This window comes from Amblyraja radiata, chromosome 12 (assembly GCF_010909765.2).
Source record: "Amblyraja radiata isolate CabotCenter1 chromosome 12, sAmbRad1.1.pri, whole genome shotgun sequence".
Classification (NCBI taxonomy): Eukaryota; Metazoa; Chordata; class Chondrichthyes; order Rajiformes; family Rajidae; genus Amblyraja; species Amblyraja radiata.
The window spans coordinates 13189592-13214855 of NC_045967.1; the positions used below are offsets into that span (position 1 = coordinate 13189592).

Consider the following 25264-nt stretch of genomic DNA (forward strand, 5'->3'; position numbering starts at 1 on the left):
ATGCACACCCGTTTCTTCATTTCACCCTCCCCTTCTCTTCTCTTCTCCCACCTTTATTCCTTCCGCTGGCTTCACATTCGTGCCTCTTCAAACCCTATTTCACATTTTCCATCCTTTCACTTCTGGTCTTTGTTCATTCATCTGCCAATCAAAACCAATGTATCCACCTGTCACTTGCCAGCCTTAGTCCTGCCCCTCCTCTCCTCCAGCTTTCTCCCGCCACAAAAAAAACATCAGCTTCTAGAAGGGTCCCGACTCAAAATGTCACCTATCCACGTTCTCCACAGATGCTGCCTGACTCATTGAGTTACCCCAGTACTTTGTGTTCTTCTACAAAAGAAATACCTCCAGATACCAGGCCAGTTGCTTCCCAGCTGTTATCAGGCAACCGAGCTCTCCTATCACCCACTAGAGAGCAGTCCTGACCTCCCATGTACCTCATTGGACTTTACTGGACTTTATCTTGCACTAAACATTATTCCCTTTATCATGTATCTCTACTCTGTGGATGGCTCGATTGTAATCGTGTATTTTCTTTCCGCTGACTGGATAGCACGCAACAAAAAAACTTTTCACTCTACCTCGGTACACGTGCCAATAAATTAAACTAAAGACATACATGTTTGTAGGTTAATTGGCTTCTAAATAGCCCTTTGTGTGTAGGGAGTGGATAAAAAAGTGGGATAACATCGAACTAGTGTGAATAGGTGACCGATAGTTGGCATGGACTCACTGGCTTCTATGCTGCATCTCTAAACTAAACTAAACTAAACTAAAAAGTTATAATCTGCTTTCTTCCCCCAGAAGGTCACTGAATACTCAGTTAGCCACATGTCAGATTGTCTAACAGCAGCACCTGTCTATGTGTCGAAGGGGTTTGGGAGAAGCAGGAAAAACAATCAGTCTTGCGAAAGCTAACATATTATTGCAACCAAGATAGCAGTTTTCATCAGCATCCTCACGCTTGTTACATTAATCACTTGTTTACCTATTTAGAAAGCTGTTTTCCTCTCACTCCCCAAGCTCTTTGGTCCTCGAGGAGATTGTTGACGGGTCTATTTATCAATGTGGAGATTCAGGCACACGTTGAATCTTAAATAAACTTCTGCCACAAAGCCATGATTAACGGTGCATTCAAAAATGAATGTACTATGTCTTTGGTTTCACTGAAGGTCGTGTTAAGGGCAGCCTCTTTAGTGCATTGTCCATTTTGTTAATTCACTTTAATGTCAGGGCAGTTTCTGCTTTATTCACATATGAGCAACTGCAGATGCTGGAATTCCTCATCGAACTCTGCTTGAGTAACGCAGCGGGTTGGGCAGCGTCTAAGGAGGACATGGATAGGTAATGTTTCAGGTCGTGACCATTCTTCAGCCTCATGCATTGGGTCTGAAGAAGGGTCCTGATCCAAAACGTCACCTATCCATGTTCTTCAGAGATGTTGCCTGACCTGTTGAGTTGCTCCAGCACTTTGTGTTCTTCTTCATTCTGGCAGCTGTGGATTTCTGTGAGTGTTCTCTCGAAATCGGCTTCCAAGGCCATGTATTCGACACCCATCCTGCCCTGTGTGTAACAGGGTGCACTTTAGGCAGGATGGGGTGGAATTAGCAGTGAGACTTTGGTTACTCCCCATTGCCTTTGTTTACAATCTTGGCATTTACTGGGTGGCACTCACTGTGCTTTGCAGATTTAACGAGTCAATTTGTCAATGATATGTACAGTGAAATCCTTTGTTTTTGTATACAATGCAGTAAAACCACACTGCAAGCCTCACCTAGGCATTACACAAAGAGTCGCCATGTTTCCAGCGCTGACAAAATGTCAAAGGTTCTTGGTACGCTCTCATCTTCTCGCAGCGGCGAACCAGACCCGCTGCCGCATGTGGACGCAGGCTGCCCGCTGCCTCCCTCTTTCCTCTCAGAATCCCCCACTCAGTCCCTCTTAGTTCTCGGCGGCCCCCCTCCCCCCTCCCTCTTCGCCAGTCCCCTGCTAGATCCCTCTTGATTCTCAGCAGCCCCCTGCCGGGGCCCCTCGTTGTTCTTGTGGTCCATCCACTGGGTTGCACTCAGCGGCCCTTCGCCGGGCACCACCAGATTGTATTTTCACCGGTGATGCAGGATAGAAGCCACAAACAAAGTCCAGGAGTATCAGCATGGTTGCAGCAAATCTATATCTTAATTCGCACCTCATTCGAAATAACCCTCATTCACTCGGCTTTCAAATCTATGTTAAATCCTGGTCCAACAATACGGAATTTAAAATCCTCAACCCAAGATTTTGACTCCTCCTGATCTCTGGAACGCTTGAAGTCAAACAACCCTGCAAGAATTCTGCCCTTTTCCAATCCTTATGCACACAGTTCCCTCAGCACCACTCTTGATGATTGGCTTTTCAGCTTTCAAAGTTCTTAAGTTTTAAGACATAAGGCTATTTTGCCTAGAAATTCAACACCTTTGTCTGGGCTCAGAGGGCAATATATTAGAACCAGCATTGCAATATCCAACTTCAATGTTCCAACATGACAGAAAATAACATCATCCAACCTGGCGGAATTTCTAGATGTATCTGGTTCAGAATGCGACCAGATGAACAGGTGACTCCCTCTGTATGAAGAACTTATTTATAGAAAGTTTCTGATTCAAAATCAATAACTGTTGGCTTTTAACAAAATGACAACAATTACGGTGGAAATAACAAGCACCTTTTCTCAGAAAGATCGATCAGTCAGGCAGCGACTCGTGAAACAATATGCTGATTGTGCCCCCTTGTGGTAGAAGCACTCACGTAAATCCCAAGCATTGATCAATGGCAAATGGTACAACAGTAACTCAACTGGTCAGTCAGCATCTCTGGAGAGGGAATGGTCTGAGGAAGGATCCCAGTCTGAAGAAGGATCCCGACTCAAAATATTGCCGACCTCTTTCTCCCCACGGGTCCTGCCTGACCCGTTGACCAGCACTCAGTGTTTTGCTCATGATTTGAGCATCTGCAGTTCCTCATGTCTCCATTCAGGTTCATGTTTGACAGCAACAATTTTGTTTTGCATATGTATGTAGTTTGGGCATGGTTGTAGTTATTCAGACTGTTTGATAATGTCTGCTTTCTTTGACAAGCTGGAAGAATTTATCTATAACGCTGGCCAATTGTGAATCTCCATAGTTGTTTGACTTGTACATTTTTGTCTAAAATGGAGATAGACACAAGATGCTGGAGTAACTCAGCAGGTCCGGCAGCATCTCTGGAGAGGTGACATTTGGGTCTGGACCCTTTGATGAGGCTGGTGTCTCTGGTGTTACAGATGTCGCCATGGTTACCCTGTCCGGGTGAGATTTCACTTCAGCACAAATTCATTTTCCTTCATCTTCTGATTTGCAGCTACGCTGAAGTTCGTGCAGAGAGGCGACAAGAGCTGGGCCTCAAAGAATCCACCACTGAAACCCTGACAACACCTGGCCTGAAGGTACTGATAATCACTGCAGATGTTGGCATTCTGAATCAGTTACCTTAATGATCAGAACTCTTTACAAAGTACATGAGAGCAGAAGTGAGAGGAAAGCACTGGGCGGCCCTGACCATTCAGTTTGGCCTGAATCGCGGAGTGCAGAGAGGATTTATGAGGACGTTGCCAGGTCTCGAGGATGTTGCTAGGAACACCAATCTTATTTCTTCCACTTACTTCCTTGTATTCTCTCTCACACACTCATTAATGATCCCCATCGACGTTGGGACGACAGATGGCACAATGGGCTAAGTGTTCGGCTGGCGACCGGAAGGTAGCCGGTTCGAATCCCGCTTGGAGTGCATACTGTTGTTGTGTCCTTGGGCAAGGCACTTCACCCACCTTTGCCTGTGTGTGAATGTGTGCGAGTGATTGGTGGTGGTCGGAGGGGCCGTAGGCGCAGATTGGCAGCCACGCTTCCGTCAGTCTGCCCCAGGGCAGCTGTGGCTACAGAAGTAGCTTACCACCACCGAGTGTGACTGAGGAGTGAATGAATAATGCGATGTAAAGCGCCTTGAGTATTAGAAAGGCGCTATATAAATCCCATCCATTATTATTATTATTATCGACATTCTCCTACCACCCAGCTACACCTTAGGATGAATGGACAGAGGCCAATGAACCTATGAACCCACATATCTTTGGGATTACAGCATTTAGAAGACCTTTAGACCAGTACATGGATAGGAAAGGTTCAGTGGGATACATGCAAATAGGACTAGGCGCATTGATTGGTATAGATGTGCTGGGTTGAAAGGCTGACATCTATGACTCTAGTTTTTAACTTCCTTTCTATTTCTTATGCATACCACCTGAACTGTTGAGTATCCCAACACCTTCTGCTTTCATTTAAAATTTCCATCATCTGCTGATTTTTAAAGTTGAATTTCCTTATAGAGCACTTGGTCGTAAGTCAGACTCTGATACAAGGAACATGGTGCAAGCAGAGCTATTTTGGGTCTTTCAAATTAGAAGGGGAAAGATGCAAAGTTTACATTAAAAAAATAGCTCTGTCTGCACTGTGTAGTTTTGTCAGTGTAAGAATAACTTTGTTCGGTGGTCATGCAATTCAAAATTGCTGCGTTTACAGCTACCGAGAGAGTTTGATATAGCTCTTAGGGTTAACGGAATCAAGCGATATGGGATACTGATTTTGGATGATCATATTGAATGCCGGTGCTGACTCGAGGGGGCGAATTTTCTATGTTTCTGTGTTTCTCCTTTGAAGAGAAGATGTGTAATCTTGGCGATAGCCACTGGAGATTAAAAGGAGTTGTTCCTTTCCCCGTGTTAAAGACTCAGAACTGTCACATGGATACCAGGCATTGTGAAAGCATCCAGGAATTCTCCACCGAGCTCAGCCGCAGCCACCCTTGTTCGGTGTCATCCCCAGGCTCGTTCAAGTCCTCTCCTGACGCTCTCTCTGACACTCATTGTAAGTGGAAATTAAGCTTGTACTCTCAATGTTCAGACCTCATTTGATCTCCATTAAGATATAAAGGTGGAGTGTAAAATAGTCAAGTATCCAGTGTGTTGAATTGCCATGTGTACCAAGAGCGGAAAAATGAAACTCTTACTTGCAGCAGCATAACAGGACTGTAAACATGTTACACAATAAGCAATAACAGTTCAAATGAATTTAAAAATGCAACATTAGTGTCCCTTGTGCAACCAAGAAGTTCCTAGTGCAACCAAAACACTTTGTAGTTTGTAGATTAGTTGGTATTTGTAGTGTTCAAGAGGTGGTTGTTGGGAAGCCCACTGGTCCTATTGTGAAGTTCTTCCATATCCTGGGCCATTGTTCCTCCACTGTTTTACTCAACAAATGATTGAACGATGAAAGTTTTCTTTTAAAGGTCAAATAGGTAAACCCATGAGAAGTGGAAGTTCGCATATGTCCAGTTAAAGATTTATAATAATACACAACAAGCAGTAAGGGCCAGTAGTCCAGAGAGTATCAAGAGAGAGATTTAGAAAGAGAGAATTAGAGAGAGAGAGAGCGAGAATTAGATAGTTCAAGAGATTGAGAAAGAGAGAGAGATTTTAAAAGATTTAGAGAGTGGGCATGATATAATTTAGAGAGAGAGAGAGAGAGAGAAAGTGGGAGAGGAAGAGAGAGAGAGAGATACATTTAGACAGATAGACAGATAGACAGATAGACAGATAGTTGATGGATGGACAGACACAAAGAGTGAGAGATAGAGAGAGAGAGAGAGAGAGAGAGAGAGAGAGAGAGAGAGAGAGAGACAGAAACAGGTGGTCAGAAAGAAGTAGAGAGAGATATGATGGTTTGTAACCTAAGGAGTTTGACTCGGAGTATGCCAAAGCATACTGCATTGATGGCTCAGTGTATAATAAATATCCAGAAAGGACCAATCTATTGTGCAGCGTTACTGTCATAATAAATGGGGAGACTATACAACTATCTCATTCCCAGTATTAAGCAGGTATCTGTCCAGAAATTCATTGCCCATGTCATCTGCCCTCTCCACCGGGTGGCTCTGTACAATGGCAGCCTAGCCAACAGTCTGTCTCGTCCTTTTCTTTCTTTGTTGTTTTTAGTATGTTCTTAAATGTTTGTTTAGTGTATCTTTAGCTTTGTTTTATGTGGGGGGGGGGGGGGGGGGTGCCTTTTTTAAATCACTTTCCTCAATGGAGATGCAATTTTTTTCCGTGTCATATCTCCGTCCGCGCTGCGGCCTAACATCGAGGAGCTGGCGGCTCCCAAAGGATCGACTTTGGGAGCTCCAACCGCGGGAGCCTGTGGATTTAACATCGTGGAGCTCACATTCCCTTGGTTTGGGACTGACTTCGAGAGCTCCAAGCCGCTGGAGCTTCGACTGCCCCGATTGCAGAAGCTTTGATCGCCGGCTGCGGGATCTTCTATCGCCCCGACTGAGGATGGTTTGACTGCCCCATCTGCGGGAGAATAAGGAGGAAAAAAGATAAGACTTTATTGCTTTCATCACAGTGAGGAATGTGGGGGAGCCCCTGTGGTGGATATTTATGTTAACATTTATGTAGTTGTGTGTCTTGTTACTTTTTTTCTGGTATGACTGTATGGTGAAACAAATTTCACTGTACCTTAAATGGTACAGGTGACAATAAAGGTCCATTGAAACATTGAATCAGCCCCTGAAATCTTCCCATTGAAGTCAGTGGAGGTGAATTTTGGAGACAATGAGCTGATGCTTCAATATAACACATTTAACACTACTGGTTAGGGATGGATTTCAAGCAGCACAAAACAGATAAAACATGCGTCGCATTCTCATTCTGCATTATTGAAATTGTGATGACTTACTTACTTACTGCCTATTGTGACTCCTGGCATGTAGGGCAGCAAAAGAAGCTCCTCCACTCCTGTCTGTTCTGGGCTAGCTTCTGAACACTACCCCAGGTCAGGTCCACAGTGGTGCAGATTCCTTCAGTTGCTGTTTCCGTAACATATTTGTTTTACGAGACAGGGTTGTTAGCCCTGTGCTCAACCCCCAACCTGGAGGACCAGTGGATCGCTCTTCCTCTCGCCTCTGCCCTTCGACCTGTCCGGCATGGGAGACCCTAACAGGAGACGAATCTCCCGCTGGCATAGCTCTTGGGGTCACTGAGACACACAAGCTCCCCGACCACGACAAGGTTGCTATCCAACGGGGAGAATTGTGATGAGAATGGTGGTGTTTCCAGATATTACTATTTGAAACAAGTCTAAAATTAGTCTCCACTGGTAAATATTTGAAGCCTGTGAGAATGTATTTGATGCCGTGAATGCTTCTTGCTTTCAGCAACGATATCCAAGACGCACACTGAGGCAAGTACACCATCCAGATCATCAGTGAACACAAGTCTGCAGGACAAGTCTGTACAGAGACCGCACACAATCAACACTCTGGTGAGATTTTGCATTCGCAGGATACTACACTCAGACACGATACGATACGATACGATAGAACTTTATTTATCCCAGGAGGGAAATTGATCTGCCAACAGTCTTAAAACACAGGATACATGAAACATGACATTTTTCATGGGGGGGGGGGGGTGGGGTGAGGTGAGGGGAGGCAGTCTATAGAACGCAGAAGGGGAAGGAGTTGTACTATTAAAGACCAACAGAAGGTAACTAAAAAGGCAATACTGGGAGAAAAGATGAAGTATAAAGGTAAGAATCTAAAGGAGGATAGTAAAAGCTTCTATTACTTCATTCAGCCCTTCGAGCCAGCACTGCCATTCACTGTGATCATGGCTGATCATCCACAATCAAAACCCTGTTCCTGCCTTTTTCCCATACCCCTTGATGATCTTTACGAGCTCTATCTAACTCTCTCTTAAATGCATCCAGAGAATTGGCCTCCACTGCCTTCTGAGGCAGAGAATTCCACAGATTTACAACTCTCTAGGTGAAAACGTTTTCCTCATCTCCGTTCTAAATGGCCTACCCCATATTCTTAAACTGTTGCCCCTGGTTCTGGACTCCCCCAACATCGGGAACATGTTTCCTGCATCTAGCGTGCCCAATCCCTTAATAATGTTATGTCTCAATAAGATTCCTTCACATCCTTCTAAAGTAAGACACGGAGACTCAAAGTGCTGGAGTAAATCGGCAGGTCAGGCAGCATCTCTGGAGACATGGATAGACAACGGTTTGGGTTGGAACCCTTCTTAAGACCAATTAATTTTCTCTGCATTGTAAGCTTTGGAATATCAATATTGGAATAGTAATTGAATGTTCATTCCAACCCTTAAGATATTGTCATTTGGTTGAGCATTATGGACACGAATACTGCCTTTTACTGGTGACTGCCTTTGTTCAGTCAAGGGAATATTGCTCATGAAGACTTGTTTTTGCTTTCTCAGGCCTTGATGACAGGGCAACCATCGCCTGAAGCACCTCAGCAACTGTCTGTGCCTCCAACCAAAGGCTCCATTCAACAGCCTCCTATGGTATGTACTGGCTGGAAATGCCCAGCTCTAACCCCTATCATAACTTGATGTAGTAGTTAGTAGTAGTAGTAGTAGATATTTATGGTCACAAGTAGCTGGAAACAGCAAAATATTTTGTTTTGCATAAGAGTCCAGTGAAATCATACTATGCACAAGCATGGTTAAACCTAAGTTCAACGAATTTAGACCATAAGACGTCGGAGAAAAATTAGTCCATTCAGCGCAACAAGCCTACTCCGCCATTCAATCACTGTCAATCTATTTTTCCTGCTCACCCCATTCTCCTGCCATCTGCCTGTAACCTTTGCACCCTTACTGTACCCCTTAGAACAGTGGTTCTTAACCTTTTTGGCATACGTACGCACATACGCGAACAAACTACTGTGTGTGGTACGTACCTTTGTTAAACCCCTGTCCCAAGGTACGAGTTCATTCCAAGAGCTCTCCCAAGTTTGCCCTGAATCGAACTCGGAGATTTACGGTCAAGGACACTCGTCGGTACTCGGGGCTCTCGTGGACATTTTTCATCATGTTGAAAAATCTTCCCGTGCTTACCTGCCATTAGCGAGTCTTCCTGAGTACCTGCCTTTAGCGCTAAGAGACGTCCCCGAGCTCCGACGTACCCGCTACGTTTATTCTCCGTGCTTACCACGAGTTTGATTTTTTTTAAACTCGGGAGAGCTCTTGGAATGAACTCGTACCGTGGAACAGGGCTATTAGGTTCCTAAAAATGGGTTCAATAAATGGATATGTTATTTATGACCCCTTCATGTCCCCCAGTAAAGCCCCAAACAACCCCCCCTGAGGGTCCCGACCCCCAGGTTAAGAACTACTGCCTTAGAACCTATCACTCTCTGCTATAAAAATACCCAACGTCTTAACCTCCACCACTATCTGTAATTGAGGCAGGTACTGTAATATCATTTAAAGAGCACTTGGACAGGTACATGGATGGGAAAGATTTAGAGGCATATGGGCCAAACGTGGGCAAACTCGGACAGGTGGGACGTGTAGATGGAGCATCTTGGTTAGCATAGACAAGTTGGGCCGAAGGGACAGCTTGCATGCTGTACAGTATGACTTTATGACTGAGTAGATTTCTTTTGAGGTACAGGTGCACAACCTTTTATCCGAAAGCCTTGGGACCAGACACTTTTCGTAATTCAGAATTTGTCGGTCTTCGGAATGGAAATTTTTTAGCGTAGATTTTAATGGCTGGCTCAGTGGTAGAGTGCTCGGCTCATATCCGCAAGGTCGCGAGTTTGCGCCTTGATCCTGGCAGTTACTCGATCGCGAGTTTGAGTCTTCAATGTCGTTTTTTCTTGCAGAATAAATGTTTGTATGAAATGCAGTGTAGGAGAGGTGTACTGACTGTGTGGGCAGAACTTTGGAAGTGATTGCCCACCAGTCTAAAAAGCCGCTGTGTCTCCCTGTCCCTGGGATAGCAGGGGGCGATCAAACAGCACAATACCCCCCTCCCCCTCCAACTCCAGAGGAATCCGCTCCCCGATGGGCCGCTACAGCGACAAGTGGCAGTTTGCCCACAGCCCGAGCTGCGCCCCCTCATCCGCCACCCCAAGAACAAGACGTACCTTGCACACCATCAGCTTCTGCCCCTACGTGTTCCTCTGGAGTTGGAGCGGGGCTGGGCTGGAGTTGCTGCTGGCTGTGGGTCTCTGGGAACTCCGTGCTTGCAGTGGGCCTGGGGGTCGGTGGGAGCTGTGGACCTACGGACCTACCTCCGTGGAGCTAGCCAGCTTCGGAGCGTGGAGAGCTGCGGGGGCGAGCTGCTGCGACCCGACTCTGGTGGATAGTGACACCGGGAGCTCGCGGGTCCACGGTGGGAGACTGCTTTGCGGGGCACCGGCAGCAGCGACTTCTCCCGCCCGAATTACGGGGTTGAGAGTGACCTGGAGGGGGGCCTTACAACGCCCGGCGCGGCTGTAAATTGCCGCGGACTTGCTAGCGCCCGCTGGGGGCTTTGACCTCGACTTCGGGAGAGGAATGGAGAGCAGGGGAGAGACAAGTCTTTGCCTTCCATCACAGTGAGGAGGAGACTCACTGTGATGGATGTTTATGTGAATTGCCCCCTCCCTCTGCAACTGCAAACAACCCCACTCTCCTGCAAGGGCGGTACAGTTCCCGGAGGATGGCAGGTGGCCGGAGACGTCAGGACCAACAGGAACCCGCTCCCCGATGGGCCCCTACGACGCCCCGAGCTGCGCCCCGTCATCCGCAACCCAGGTTCCTCTGTAGTTGGAGTGGGGCTGGGCTGGGCTGCTGTTGGCTGTGGGTCTCTGGGTTCTCCGTGCTTGCGGTGGGCCTGGTGGTCGGTGTCCAATTGGTCCTGACGTCTCCGGTGACTGGCACGGTCCTGCTGCAATCTCCGACGTGAACACAGTGCAAAGCCCCCGCGCCGGTGCAATGGGCGGGGAGCTGGAGAGGGGAGGGAAGGGGTCACACACATGGCCGGGAAGCAGAGGGGCGTAGGTGGGATGAAACTGAAGGGAACGACAATCTGCACTGTGTATCGTGAGTCTACCGTGGGAACTTTTAAACTCAGCGGGCAGGCAGCAGCATATTGTCAATTATTAACCCTCCCGCGCAATATACCCTCACCTTCTCTTTTATGAATGGGGATTTAGTTCCCCTTCCTTCGAGGACCGACCGGAGGTTCCGCTGTCACCTCTGCGGGCCGCCCTCGGTGAACGTTTTCAAGGACCTTTCTTCAAGGACCGAAAAAATGGCCGCTATTCGGAGGTTTTCGTTATTTGGATCTTCGGATAAAAGGTTGTGCACCTGTAGTACACAAAGAGTTGCCACCTTTCTGGGCGCCATCTTGTAGCTTTCAAATATCAAGTTCTTAAAAATATCGAGTCTTTTTAAGAATTTGATATTCGGAAGGTACAAGCCAGTTGTTCCATCTCCTCAACAAGTCTCTTGGCTTCAGGTTGTGGGAACAGGAGGGACAGTTCCTCCAAGTGCTCCACGTAGCTGGAGAGACTTGTCAGGTGCCTGCATCATCCCACTGCCGGTCCTCATTGAGTGTGTAAACCTACGCTTGCCACTGGGTGTCCACAATGGCCACAACAGGAGGCCCCGATCAGCCACCCTGATTATCCCACTGCCCACATTGTCGAGTACCAGCCCCTGAAGAGTCCTTGAGCAAGTGGAATGAACCCAGCAATACAGAGAACAAGATTACTTGTGTATTCAGTAGAATTTGGCAAAGTTAGTTAACCCACACCCGCAAGCATTCACTCTGACCCCCAGCTTCCTTACAGCTAACTGTCACTTAATGGCAACACTCTCCTCTGACTTTTATTTGTTATGTTTTCAGGATTTGGCAAAGCCTATGGATTTTGGCCGTCCCTAATTCCTCCTGAAAAGTGGTGGTAAGCCACCACAAGTCCCTCTGATGAAATTGCTCCCATAGTAACTCCCACAACAAAGACAGGCAGAGAGTGGGAGAGTGTGTGATGAAGAATGAGAGCGAGAGAGCAGGAGTGTGAGTATGATGGAGAGAAAGTGGAAAGATGGAGAGAGATATAAAGAGAAAGAAAAAGTGATGAAGAGAGAGGGGGAGAGAGAGAGGGGGAGAGAGAGCAATCAACACAGGCGCAGCGGTAGAGTTGCTGCCTTACAGGGCCAGAAACCCAGGTTCGATCCTGACTACGGGTACTGTCTGTGAGGAGTTTGCACGTTCTTTCTGTGACTGCGTGGGGTTCCTCCAAGTGCTCTGATTTTCTCCCACATTCCAAAGATGGGCAAGTTTGCAGGTAAATTGGCTTCTGTATATTACCCCTAGTGTGTTGGATAGAACTAGTGTGGTCAGTGTGTACTCGGTAGGCCAAAGGGCCCGTTTCCAAGACTTATCTCTAAAACTAAAACTGAATCATGCAACTGTTTGTGATATCTGTTTGGCTGATGCCCACATTTTCACCACAGGCCGTGTACCCGTGCCCTGTCCAGCAGGGGGTGATGCACCATCTGAAGGAGCAACTAGAGGAAAGGACTAGGATCCTCCAGGCCAACATTAAGACCCAGCAGGAGGAACTCCATCAGATTAAGGAGCAGCTCCAACTCGTGCATGACTCCAATCCCCAGGTACGGTCGAGATGGAGATCTGCTTTTGTTCGAACTTTGCTTCCTTGCTAATTTCTGATTTGGTCTCACAGCTCATTACCGAATCCAGTCGAGTATTGCTATTTGATCAGAACACAACCATCATGACTTTTTCAATCAGAGGGTGGTAGGTATTTGGAACGAGCTGCTAGAAGATAGAAACATAGAAAATAGGTGCAGGAGTAGGCCATTCGGCCCTTCGAGCCTGCACCGCCATTCAATATGATCATGGCTGATCATCCAACTCAGTATCCTGTACCTGCCTTCTCTCCATACCCCCTGATCCCTTTAGCCACAAGGGCCAAATCTATCTCCCTCTTAAATATAGCCAATGAACTGGCCTCAACTACCTTCTGTGGCAGAGAATTCCAGAGATTCACCATTCTCTGTGTGAATTTTTTTTTCCTCATCTCGGTCCTAAAAGATTTCCCCCTTATCCTTAAACTGTGACCCCTTGTTCTGGACTTCCCCAACACCGGGAACAATCTTCCTGCATCTAGCCTGTCCAACCCCTTAAGAATTTTGTACGTTTCTATAAGATCCCCCCTCAATCTTCTAAATTCTAGCGTGTTGGACACTTGGACAGGTGCATGGATAGGAACGGTTTAGAGGGATATTGGTCAGACACGGGCGAATGGGATTAGCTGAGATGGGATATCGGTTGGCATGAATGATTTTGACCAAAGGGCCCGTTTCCACACTGTATAACTCCATAACTCATAGTCATACAGTGATACAGTGTAGAAACAGGCCCTTCGGCCCAACTTGTCTACACCGGCCAACATGTCCCAGCTACTCTACTCTCACCTGCCTGCGCTTGGTCCATATCCTTCCAAACCTGTCCTATCCATGTACCTGTCTGTTTCTTGAACATTGGGGTAGTCCCAGCCTCAACTACCTCATCTGACAGCTTGTTCCGTACACCCACCACCCTTTGTGTGAAAAAGTAACCCCTCAGATTCCTATTAATTCTTTTCCCCTTCACCTTGAACCTATGTCCTCTGGTTCTCGATTCCCCTACTCTGGGCAAGAGCCTCTGTGCATCTACCAGATCTATTCCTCTCATGATCTTATACACCTATATAAGATCACCCCTCATCCTCCTGCACTCCAAGGAATGGAGACCCAGCCTACTCAACATCCTTGTAAATCTTCTCTGAACCCTTTCAAGCTTGACAATAACTTTCCTATAACATGGTGCCCAGAACTGAACACAATATTCTAAATGCGGTCTCATCAACGTCTTATACAACTACAACATGACCTCCCAACTTCTATACTCAATGCTCTGATGATGGCTAATGTGCCAAAAGGCATTTTGACCACCTTATCTACCTGCGACTCAACCTTCAAGGAACCATGCACCTGTACTCCTAGATCCCTCTGCTCCACAACACTACCCAGAGGTCGACCATTCACTATGTGGGTCCTGCTCTTGTTAGATGTCCCAAAATGCAACACCTCACACTTTTCTGTATTAAATTCCATCAACCATTCCTCAGCCCACCAGGCCAATCGATCAAGATCCTGCTGCAATCTTTCACAACCATCTTCACTTATCTGCAAACCACTCACTTTTGTATCATCAGCAAACTTGCTAATCTTGCCCTGTATGCTCTCATCCAAATCGTTGATGTAGATGACAAACAGTAACGGGCCCAGCCCCGAACCCTGAGGCACACCACTAGTCTCAATTTCCCTGTGGCAATAACATAAAGGAATTATACAATTATTAGAAATTCCTAGAAGAAATAAGGAACTGTAGAAGCTGGTTTACACAAAAGGACACAAAGTGCTGGAGTAACTCAGCAGGTCAGGCAGCATCTCTGGAGAACATGGATAGGTGACGTTTTGCTTTGGGACCCTATCTTCAGTCTGACCTGAAATGCCACTGATCCATGTTCTCCAGAGATGCTGCCTGGCCGCCTCCAGTCGTGCAGAGATAGTGTTGCTACCTTCCAGCGCCAGAGACCCGGGTTTGATCGTAACCTCAGGTGCTGTCTGTACGGAGTTTGTACGTTCTCCCTGTGATCGCATGGGTTTTCCCGGGTGCTACGGTTTCCTGCCACATTTCAAAGACGTGCGCGTTTGTAGGTTAATTGGGCTCTGCAAATCGTAAATTGTCCCAAGAGTGTAGGAGAGAACTAGTGTACGGGTGATCGATGGTCGGCACGGATTCGATGGGCCGAAGGGCTTGTTTCCACGCTGTATCTCGAAACTAAACTAAACTAAAGTTAGACCAACTGTGAGTGAGACTCACCGGAATAGGCGGTTGGGAATGTCAGAAAATCATTAATTCTGCTTTTAAAAAATATATATTCTGTGCTAAAATTTGCAGTTCTGAGAGAATAATTGCAGATCATTATATTTTAATCTATATTGTCCATGTGCTTCTCGATGCTGTTTCAGGAATCGGAACCATCAAGTTTTAATGTATCGGATCATCAAGTTCAAGGGCAGCAGCCAGATGTGACCATGCAGAATTCATACCTGTCCAGCAAACAAATGCAAGCACTCGTTGAATCCGATCTGCACGCTCAGCAGATGTCCTCATCCCCTCAGCAACTCCTCAGGGAACCAAGAGCAAAATCAGTGCCGGTAATGTCTTAGTTACAGATTACAACATTTAAATACAGAGGGGAGCTTCACAGTGGCTTTCAAGGCACGATCATTTGGCTAGACTTAGGGCGGCACAGTGGTAGAGTTGATGCCTTATGGCGCCTGAGACCCGGGTTTGATCCTGACTACGGGTGCTGTCTGTATGGAGTTTGTACACTCTCCCCGTGACTGCATGGGTTTTCTCCGGGTGCTCCGGTTTCCTCCCACATTCCAGAGACATACAGATTTGTCGACTGAATGGCTTCTGTAAATTATAAATTGTCCCTAATGTGTAGGATAGTATTAGTGTAAGTGGTGATCGCTGGTCAGCATGGACTCGATGGGCCAAAGGGCTTGTTTCTGCGCTGTATCTCAAAAGTCAAAAGTAAAGTCAAGTCTAGACTTCTTGATACGTGACTTGGAGTTTCTCTTTAGCTACTCAGCATTGTATTTTACTTAATATTAACCACTACATAAGGTGGCAGAATTTTAAATATCAATTATTTTCTACATAAATCAAATGTCCACACTTCATTCTGGAAGTTGCAACTTGCTTATAAATTAGATGTTGTCCCAGGATTAAGTGATCATCGTGATGAGGTTTACTAATTGGACTATTTTGCAAGATGTTGAAGAACGTTTAAAAATTAAAAACCAACAAGCTGCAGATGGTGCAAAAACAAAGAATGCTAGAAAATCTCAGCAGGTTAGGCAGCATCTGTGGAAGGAGAAACAGTTGATGTTTCTGGTCCAGAACCCTCCATCAGACCTGGAAACTCTCTTTCCAAGTTCTGACAAAGCATCTTCAATCTGACCTCTGTTTCTCACTCCACTGGCGCTGCCTAACTTAGTGAGTGTTTTCAGCAAGTTCTATTTTAACTCTTAATAAAAACCAGGACATTTCAGAAACAGGTGCATAATGGAGAAAGATTTAATGGGAACCTGAGGGACAACTTTTTCGCACAGAGTAGTGGTGGGTGTTTGGAACAAGCTGGATTTGAGGCAAGAACTATGACAACATTGAAAAGACATTTGGACACAGACATGGATAGGAAAGGTTTAGCAAGATGTAAGCCAAACACAGGCAGGTGAGAATCTGAGAGATGAGGCTGCTTGGTCGGCATGGGTATTGGGCCAAAGTGCCTGTTTCCATGCTGTAAGTCTCTATGAGACTCTTATAGAATGCACCAAAGCATGCAGTTTTTTTCAATTTACTAAGCAGTTAACAACTGTTACTTAACAGACTGTTTTGGTTCCTCTTAAAAGTATTTATCAGTTATTTAACATCAATGACAACACTCATTGTAAGTGTTTTTATTTATAATGAATCTATTTTTAACTGTACAGTATTTATCAAACCGCAGAGATACAACTTGTAGTTAGAGAATATAATGTCATTTTAAAACGAGGTATTTGTAAAGGGAAAAAAAGGTATGTTGCGAAATGGCATCTTTTGTACAGGCAGATTGATAAATTTTACAAGAAATGTGAAATGCATGAACTTTTATAGTGTCATAGAGTCTTACAGCGTGGAAACAGCCCCTTCCAGCTCAACTTGCCCACACCAGCCAACATGTCCCATCTACACTAGTCCCATGCCTGCATTTGGCCCATATCCCTCTAAACCTGTCCTATACCTTTATAAATGTGTCTTAATACATGTCTAAATGTTTCTTAAAATTCAATTTCAACTAATTTTCTTAAAATGATTAGAACTCTGACCAAATTGCTGATGCAGTTCAAGTGAAAACTCTTGTGATATCAAGGTTCAATCATTAAATATAGCATGGGCACACTCTTGAATTGAGGAGCCCAGACTCCTATTATGGAGTCATAGAGTGAATCAGTGTGGAAACAGGCCCTTCGGCCCAACTCGCCCAAACCAGCCAGCATGTCCCAGCTACACTTGTCCCACCTGCCCCCACGTTTGGTCTATATCTCTGGCACTGTAAGGCAGCAACTCTACTGCTGCACCACCTTTATTGTATTTCATCGTACGTATTGTCTGAGGGTTGACGGTGTGTTTACTTTCTGCAGATAAAGCAGCAGTTCGTGAAAGACGGGCAACTTCAGCGAGCCAGCGTACAAATTCAATCACCAACCAACCTGGTCGCACCGATCTTCAGCAATCCCATGATGTTTACCCAGGCTCCGAAAGGGACCTTCCCAGTTTCACTGCCTTCAGACACCAGCCGAAGCCACTCGTGTGCTGATTATGGACATGACCGACAACTAAGGTACAACTCAATATAGAATCATCCAGCACAGAAACAAGCCCTTCGGCCCAGTGTCGAACTGGGATTTATAACTTCGATCATTCAGCTGACAAATTAAGGGCAAGTTACCAATAACTTGCTGTGTGACTGCAACCTGGAACCTGGAGAGCAACCTCAACCTGAAACATCAACTCTGTTTTGCTGCCTGATCTGCTGAGTTTTCTAGCATTTTCTGCTTTTATTTCAGCTTTTCTGCATCTGCTTTACAGGCAGTCCCTCGAGATTAAGGATGACTTGCTTTTGTTCTGGCTCTGTACGTTTTGAGGTGACTAATGAGGACTAGGTGGACCAGGCGGTAGTCAATAGGGTGAGGCTGGAGGGAGGAGAGGTGGGGTTAGTTTGTGAGGTTGTGACTCATTCCACCGTCTCCACATGTTTACACTCCAAATCCAATCCAAGGCTTCAAAGTTCTCAACACTTTCCCAAATGCCCCTTCCCCTGCTTTCTCCAGTCATGGGTCGCAGGTTGCCAGGAGCCAGTTGGAACATTGTAGTTCTTTAAGAAGGCTTTGGGTACAACCTTGATAGACACAAAATGCTGGAGTAACTCAGCGGGTCAAGTGGAATCTCTGGAGAAAAGGAACAGGTGATGTTTTGGGTCGAGGCTCAGACTGAGGGTCAGGGGCGAAGGAAAGTAGAGGAATTAAAAGGTACTGAACAAATCAGAGCCGGCACCGATGACTCAGGAAAGGTGGAGCCCACAATGGTCCATTGATGGCTGTCTGACCCGCTAAGGTACTCCAGCACTTTGTATTTATCTTCACCAACCAGCATCTGCAGTTCCTTCCTACACAGTAACAAAAAGAAACTTAGTTATTATAAAAAGACATTTATGTTTGAAAATCCTGTCAGGAAAAATAACCCAATGCAAGCAAGAAACTCTCTAGCCCATAACCCTCTTTTCCCAATTGACACGACTGGTTTTATAATGGGATTTTCTATAACAGAGAGATTCTGAGGAATACAATTGCACTAAACGTAATTCACATTATTCATGTGATACACTGTCTCGATTGTAATCATGTATTGTCTTTCTGCTGACTGGTTAGCGCGCAACAAAAAGCTTTGCACTGTAACTCAGTGCAGGTGACTATACATTAAACGCAAACTCAAACACAAACTACCTGTACCTCCATGAGCTGAGACTGGCCCAGTGCCGCTCATTACCCAAATTAAATGCTGACGCAAATTAGTTTCCTTGACTTTCCTGGGATGGCAGGACTTTCATATGAAGAAAGACTGGATAGACTCGGCTTGTACACGCTGGAATTCAGAAGATTGAGGGGGGATCTTATAGAAACTTACAAAATTCTTAAGGGGTTGGACAGGCTAGATGCAGGAAGATTATTCCCGATGTTGGGGAAGTCCAGAACTAGGGGTCACAGTTTAAGGATAAGAGGGAAGTCTTTTAGGACCGAGATGAGAAAATCATTTTTTACACAGTGAATCTGTGGAATTCTCTGCCACAGAAGGTAGTTGAGGCCAGTTCATTGGCTATATTTAAGAGGGAGTTAGATGTGGCCCTTGTGGCTAAAGGGATCAGGGGGTATGGAGAGAAGGCAGGGATGGGATACTGAGTTGGATGATCAGCCATGATCATATCGAATGGCGGTGCAGGCTCGAAGGGCCGAATGGCCTACTCCTGCACCTATTTTCTATGTTTCTATGACTTCACCTCCAGTTGCATGTTATCAAACTAAGCCGGCAAATTGAAAAGGGCTGGCCTCAGCTTAGTCTCCATGAGTGAGGGAGAAAAGGAGTTCAACTATATTTCTCGCTTGGCTCTTTGCAGATTTTCTTTAAATCAGCCCGTCCATTCCATAATGCCAAAAAGAGGTGGAAATGAACAGCCCTCCCAGAACAGCACGACAAAGCAACAGGCCAAGTATGTACTGTAGCTAGGATTCAACCAAAGCAAACTCAGAAGCATAGCTGTACAAAGAGGAGGCTTGGGATCGCTGAGAATTATGTAGTCGTACAAATGCCTCATAAAGTCACTGCCTCTAACTTTCACAGAGAGTAGTGATTATCAAATGTGGAGCTCAGTGTCCGATCTACCACAGAGAAGTGACGAAACAAGGAATTGCAGGTATACACAAAGTGCTGGAGTAGCTCAGCAGGTCAGGCAGCATCCTGGGTGTAAACCAGCATCTGCGGTTCCTTTCTACATAGGAACTGCAGGTGCTGATTTACCAAACAAAGGCACAAAATGTTGGAGTTGCTGAAAAATGGAGGGGGTGGGTGGGGAGGGGGGGAAGCAAAGGGAATATTTCTGGTGGCGAGAGACCAAGTAAATTGATGTGGCAGTTAAAAGCCGTTTATGCTTCTTTGTCTCTGATTTGTGTTGTGAGACACCGGTAGTAAATCAGGCTATACAAATTAAGAGAGAAAAAAAGAGCCAGAACTGCAGATGAATGATGTTGGAACATTGAAGTGCTGAACACCTCAGCTGTTGTAAAACCAAATGAAAGATAATGTTTCGAATAGACATCAGGTTAGGCAGCATCTCTGGAGAGACAGAAACAGAGATGAAATTACTGGTTAAAATAAAAAGACACAAAATGCTGGAGTTAGGCAGCATCTCTGGAGAACATGGATAGGTGATATTTAGGGTCGGGACATTTCTTCAGATTGATTGTGGTGTGGGAGAAAGCTGGAAGAGAGATGTGGGAAAAACAAAGTCTGACAAGTAATAAGTAAGCAAAATATGTAGGAAGGAACTGTAGATGCTGGTTTATACTAGTTGGGCACACGATGTTGGTGTAATTCAACGGGCCAGGCAGCATCTCTGAAGAAAAGGAATAGGCGATGTTTTGGTTAGGAATGCATCATCCGAAATGTCACATCACCATCGAAAACGCTTGTTTCCCTTATCCCTAACCAGTCTGAAGAAGGGTCTGGACCCGAAACGTCACCCATCCCTTTTATTCAGAGATGCTGCCTGACCCGCTGAGTTACTCCAGCACTTTGTGTCTATCTAAGTGATGGGTAGATACAGGTGAGGGTTTTCATTTTGGTGGGTAGATGTTTGGACACAGGGTTGTTGACTTTGACTGTCTGTAAGAACTGTCCAGTTTCGATGCAACTTTGAAATGCTGAAGGTTGGGGCTATTTTTGACTCCACGGGCACTGAATGCCCGGCTGTTCGTTCTTATTTCACATTGCCTTGCATCTGTAATTTCTTGCTTTTGGATGCTTTCAAGGGAAGCACGACTAATGCTCTTTGCTCTCTTGGTTTTTCAGATATCTTCAAGAACAGCAGATGCTTACAGCGCTAGCCATGCAGCCGATCAGCTGCAGCACCGTCATCTTGCCGTCTCCTGGATCCATGGCTCTCCAGTACCAGGGGTTCACTCAGCACCAGTCGACCTCCATCTCACAGCAGCTTGCCCACCATCCCATGCCCCTCCAACAGCAACATCACTACCTACAGGTAAGGTGAGTCCCAGAGGCTCTGGCTAACACCACGTTGCAGACTATGGTAGTAACGTCCATTTAGAGTTAGATCTCAGATCAAGAGACAGAACAATAAATAGTGTCAGGAAACGCTGGAAAGAAGCAGCAGGTATGCAGAGAGAAGCAGTGTTAACATTTCATGCCAACAATCTTTCACCGGAACTGCAAGGGTCATCAGAATTTGTTGCTGACCTGAAACACTACCTTCATTTCTTCCATATCTGCTGAGTCTTTCCAATGTTTCCTATCGTATTGATGGGCTACAAGGCTGTGAACTATATTCTGCACTCGATCCTGACCTCCGGTGCTGCCTTGTGTTGAGTTTTCACCTTCTCCCTGTTACTGCGTGGGTTTCCTCTGGGTGCTCCCGTTTCCTTCCACATACCAAAGATGTATGGGTGTGTAGGTTAATCTTCCTCTGTAGATTGCCCTTGGAGTGTGGGGAGTGGATGAGAACATGGAACTAGTGTGACCGGATGATGGACGGTTGGCGTGGACTAGTGGGCTGAAGTGCCTGTTCCATGCTGTAACTTTCAATCATTCAAAGACCCATTTACACTAATCATGGATTCATACTTTTTTTCATTCCCCGCATCTCTTCGTCCCTCACCCAATCCCCCCTGATTCTACAATTCCCCTCCACACGAGGTGTAATGTACACTGCACAATTAATCTACTAATCCACAAATCTTCGAGATGTGGGAGGAAAGAAGAGGAATGAACAAATTCAACCAAGAGCACACCAAGTTAGGATTGAATCCGAGTTGCTGTAGTTATGAGATAGCAGCTCCACGAGCTGCGCCACCGTGCCGTCACCTAGCGTTTTGGCATGGAATTGAGGAACAAAACAGGGACTAATCTTCAACGATTCAGTGATTCAATTATACTTTATTGTAACATGTATCTTGATAGTGACATTCTTGGTTTTGGCCTACAACTCGGTAAAATCATGCAGCAGACCTCACCTAGGCGGTGCACAAGGTTCGCCACGTTTCTGGTGCTGACAAAGTTACAAAACGTTCATCCAACAGTCTTATTTGTGGATTAACCTACTAATCCACAAATCTTTGAGATGCGGAAGGAAACCACAGGAATTTAGTCAGAGGGTGGTGAATCTGTGGTATTCATTGCCACAGAAGGCTGTGGAGTCCAAGTCAATGGATATTTATTAAGGTGGAGATTGATAGATTCTTGATTAGTACGGGTGTCAGGGGTTATGGGGAGAAGGCAGGAGAATGGGGTTGAGAGGGAGAGGTAGATCAGTTATGATTGAATGGTGGAATAGGCTTGAAGGGCCGAATGGCCTAATTCTGCTCCTACAAGTTATGAACTTATGAGGGGAAATAAGAGGAACGTACAAATTCAGCCAAGAGGACACCCAGTCAGGCGTGATGTGGGCAGATTAATGTAGATACTGGCAACTGGTTGGAGATTATGTTGGAGAGAGATGGAGAGAGTGCTGAATAAGATGGAAAGCAGGGAAGATTAGCAATGTCATCAAAAAAGTGAAATGAAGTGATATGTGATGAAGTGAACTGAGATGTAACCAGATGCTTTTGCTTCTTTAGCAGGTGCTGCCAAGTGGAATAATGCAAGGCATCCAATCGCAGCCACTTTCCCTGCCTTCAGCCCAACACATGGAATACCTCTCGCAACACCACTCCCGTGGCGTACAGAACAGCGCGGGTACACTCTCAGAAATGTCCAACATCCAGCTGCCGCGGTAACCACCAATGTGCCAGCGGTGGATTATGAACAAGCGCTAGTTGGGCAGAGCGTGGCGAGTGACGCCTGGGGGAGGTGTTCGGTCATTCAACAAGTGGCTCATCTTTACCCTGTTCCATTGGGGCAGCCGATCCATTTCTTGGAGACCGTCATGGAAGGACTGCAAGCTCGTGGAAAACAGAAGCCGAGATGGGTGACCAGGCTGGGGCAGTTGGGTTCCTTCTCTTGAGGGATACCTTGGGATTATGCAGTGGATTTAATGCTCAGTTGTCATTTTCACAGCAGAAGCCTGGAGTACAAATCCCACCAGAACCCAACAGTTAGAAAACCTAACACGTTCTGCAACACTGCCACCTACATGGACCCAATTTGTAAGTGCAGGTTGTGATCAAATTTATTAGCGATCGGAGGATGTGCTTCTCTTTAAACACAAGTCATGAAAATGACAATTGGGATTAAACTGGCACAACGTAAAACGATCAGTAAAAGAACATTACTGGTAAAACAACGACAAAAGTGACCTTGTTAAAAGCTGTGTTAACTGTGCAGTTAATTTTGTCAGATGCCATGTTACATCGTGTGCTTTTAGTCAACATTTATAGTTGCCCGGAAGTCAGATGTGATTCTGTGAAATAGTCTGCTTTTACTTCACTCATTCGTGTACAACTAGAATTGCAAGGCAAATGTACTGTAAATACTACATTATCTATATTCTAAATAATGTTCCTATTATATATTTTAAAAGTATTTAAATCTGACTGCCATTAAATGAAAATATATTTCTTCTCCTGTTTCTGAACCAAATATTTCACTGTGGAATCCACTAAAAAACTGAATGCAGTAAACCTCTCTGCTGGCAATCTGTACACTGTGTGTAATACTAGTTGATGCATTATTAATTTTTAAATTCAGGTCTAGTGATGATTGAACAAGAGTCAAATACTCCCTGGTTTCACAGCTGTTTTATCTTCTCAGGAACTGACAATCCAAATGATATATTAAAATGCCTCAATTGCTTTCAAACTTGGAAGAAATATATATATATATATATATTATATATAAAAATGTACACACAAAAACATTATGAGCATTCAGATCTTAATAGGGAAATTGAGGTTTAACTCAGTAGCCTGAGAGTTGAATTTAACTGCGAGGACAAATCCGAATGCATGTGAATGTATGTCAAGTATTATTTAGATTGCTGCAGTACAATTGACATTCCTTCTCAAATTTGTGACCATGCATTGGGAATGTCATCTGATTATTTTCAGTAAGGGCATTAATTGCACAGTGCTGACTTTCTCTTGCCTTCTGAGTTCGGGCCTCTTTCCATGCTGTATTTCTAAATTAAATGAACTGCAGATTCATCGGGAATCTTGAGCACAATGCACAATGTGCTGGAGTTACTCAGAGGATCAGGCAGTATCTATGGTGGGAATAGATAGATGCCGTTTTGAGTCGGGGCCCTTCTTCAGACTGATGGGGGCAGGAGGGAGAAAGATGTCCCCCCCACTTCCCCACCCCTGTGCCTTACAGAGCCAGAGACCAAGGTTCAATCCTGATCTTGGGTGGTGTCCGTGCGGAGTTTGCACGTTCTCCCTGTGGCTTTCCTCCGGCGGCTCCTGTTTCCTCCCACATTCTAAAGATGTGCAGGCTTGTAGGTTAATTGGCCCTCTGTAAATTGCCCCGAGTATGTAGGCGAGCCGAAGGGCTCGTTTTCATGCAGAATCTCTAAATTAAACTAAAGTACAACATTGCTCCCAAACATGTTCGTACTCACGCACCCTTTATGTGGGCAGCTGGCTGAGAGAATTGGGTTGACCTTGGTTCTGAAATGGAATGGATGTGGGCTGAACAGTTTCCCCGTTTGTCGAAAGGATCAGCTCCACTCCACAATGGCAAGCTATTCGGAGTGAAATGGCACTTTGCAACGACAACATCTCAGAAATAGCCTTGCTTACCACCAGTTTCCACTGAGTCTATTCTGGAGCTGTTTTGTTTATTAAGACCATGGCTTACATCCCATCCTGTGTGAAATGTAACATTGAGATGAATTCTATGGAGTTTCGTATTTCATTAGGATCCTCCACAATCATTCCCTAGTGGCAGATTCAAAAGCTTTTATGAAGATCATGTATAGTGGTTGATGTACAGTCAGAGCAAGAAACCAGACCCTTGAGAGTCTCAACCGTTCAATATGATGGCAGATCCTTAATCTCAAAGCTCCATTTCTACCCACAGCTTTAGACTTTAGATACAGTACATAAACAGGCCGTTCAGCCCAACGAGTCCGCGCTGACCAGCGATCACCCCGTACACTAGCACTATCCTGCACACTAGGGACAATTTTACCAAAGCATAAACCTGTACGTCTTTGGAGAGTGGGAGGAAACTGGAGCACCCACAGAAAACCTATGTGGTCACAGGGAGAATGTAAAAACTCCTGTAGTCAGGATTGAACCCGGGTCTCTGGCGCCGTAGGGCATGAATTAATTTATTTTAAACTATTGCAAATTACCCTAAAAATCTCATTAAAGTAGGGCCATAGAACTCTTTAATCAAATATAAATGTTCACATTTATTAACATTGACTTATCATGCAACAATCAATCTGTATTGTGTTTTAAAATGTATACCCAGCCGAGCAC

The 25264-nt window shown here is 45.4% G+C and overlaps 1 protein-coding gene across 3 annotated transcripts in view; it reads left to right on the plus strand.

The window, feature by feature from the left end:
* Nucleotides 1–24150, plus strand: part of LOC116978951 (neuronal PAS domain-containing protein 2-like) — a 51862-nt gene extending 27712 nt beyond the window's left edge. The window contains exons 12-21 of one of the 3 annotated variants that reach the window (XM_033030259.1): nt 3376–3460; nt 4796–4934; nt 7282–7388; nt 8351–8437; nt 12386–12544; nt 14972–15160; nt 17198–17397; nt 19228–19320; nt 20679–20868; nt 22460–24150. In XM_033030259.1, coding sequence (XP_032886150.1) covers nt 3376–3460; nt 4796–4934; nt 7282–7388; nt 8351–8437; nt 12386–12544; nt 14972–15160; nt 17198–17397; nt 19228–19320; nt 20679–20868; nt 22460–22618 — 1408 coding nt within the window. In that variant the 3' untranslated portion in view covers nt 22619–24150. The remainder of the gene's footprint in view (nt 1–3375; nt 3461–4795; nt 4935–7281; nt 7389–8350; nt 8438–12385; nt 12545–14971; nt 15161–17197; nt 17398–19227; nt 19321–20678; nt 20869–22459) is intronic. The other 2 variants (XM_033030260.1, XM_033030262.1) reach the window with 2 other exon arrangements.
* The last annotated feature ends 1114 nt before the right edge of the window (nt 24151–25264 follow it).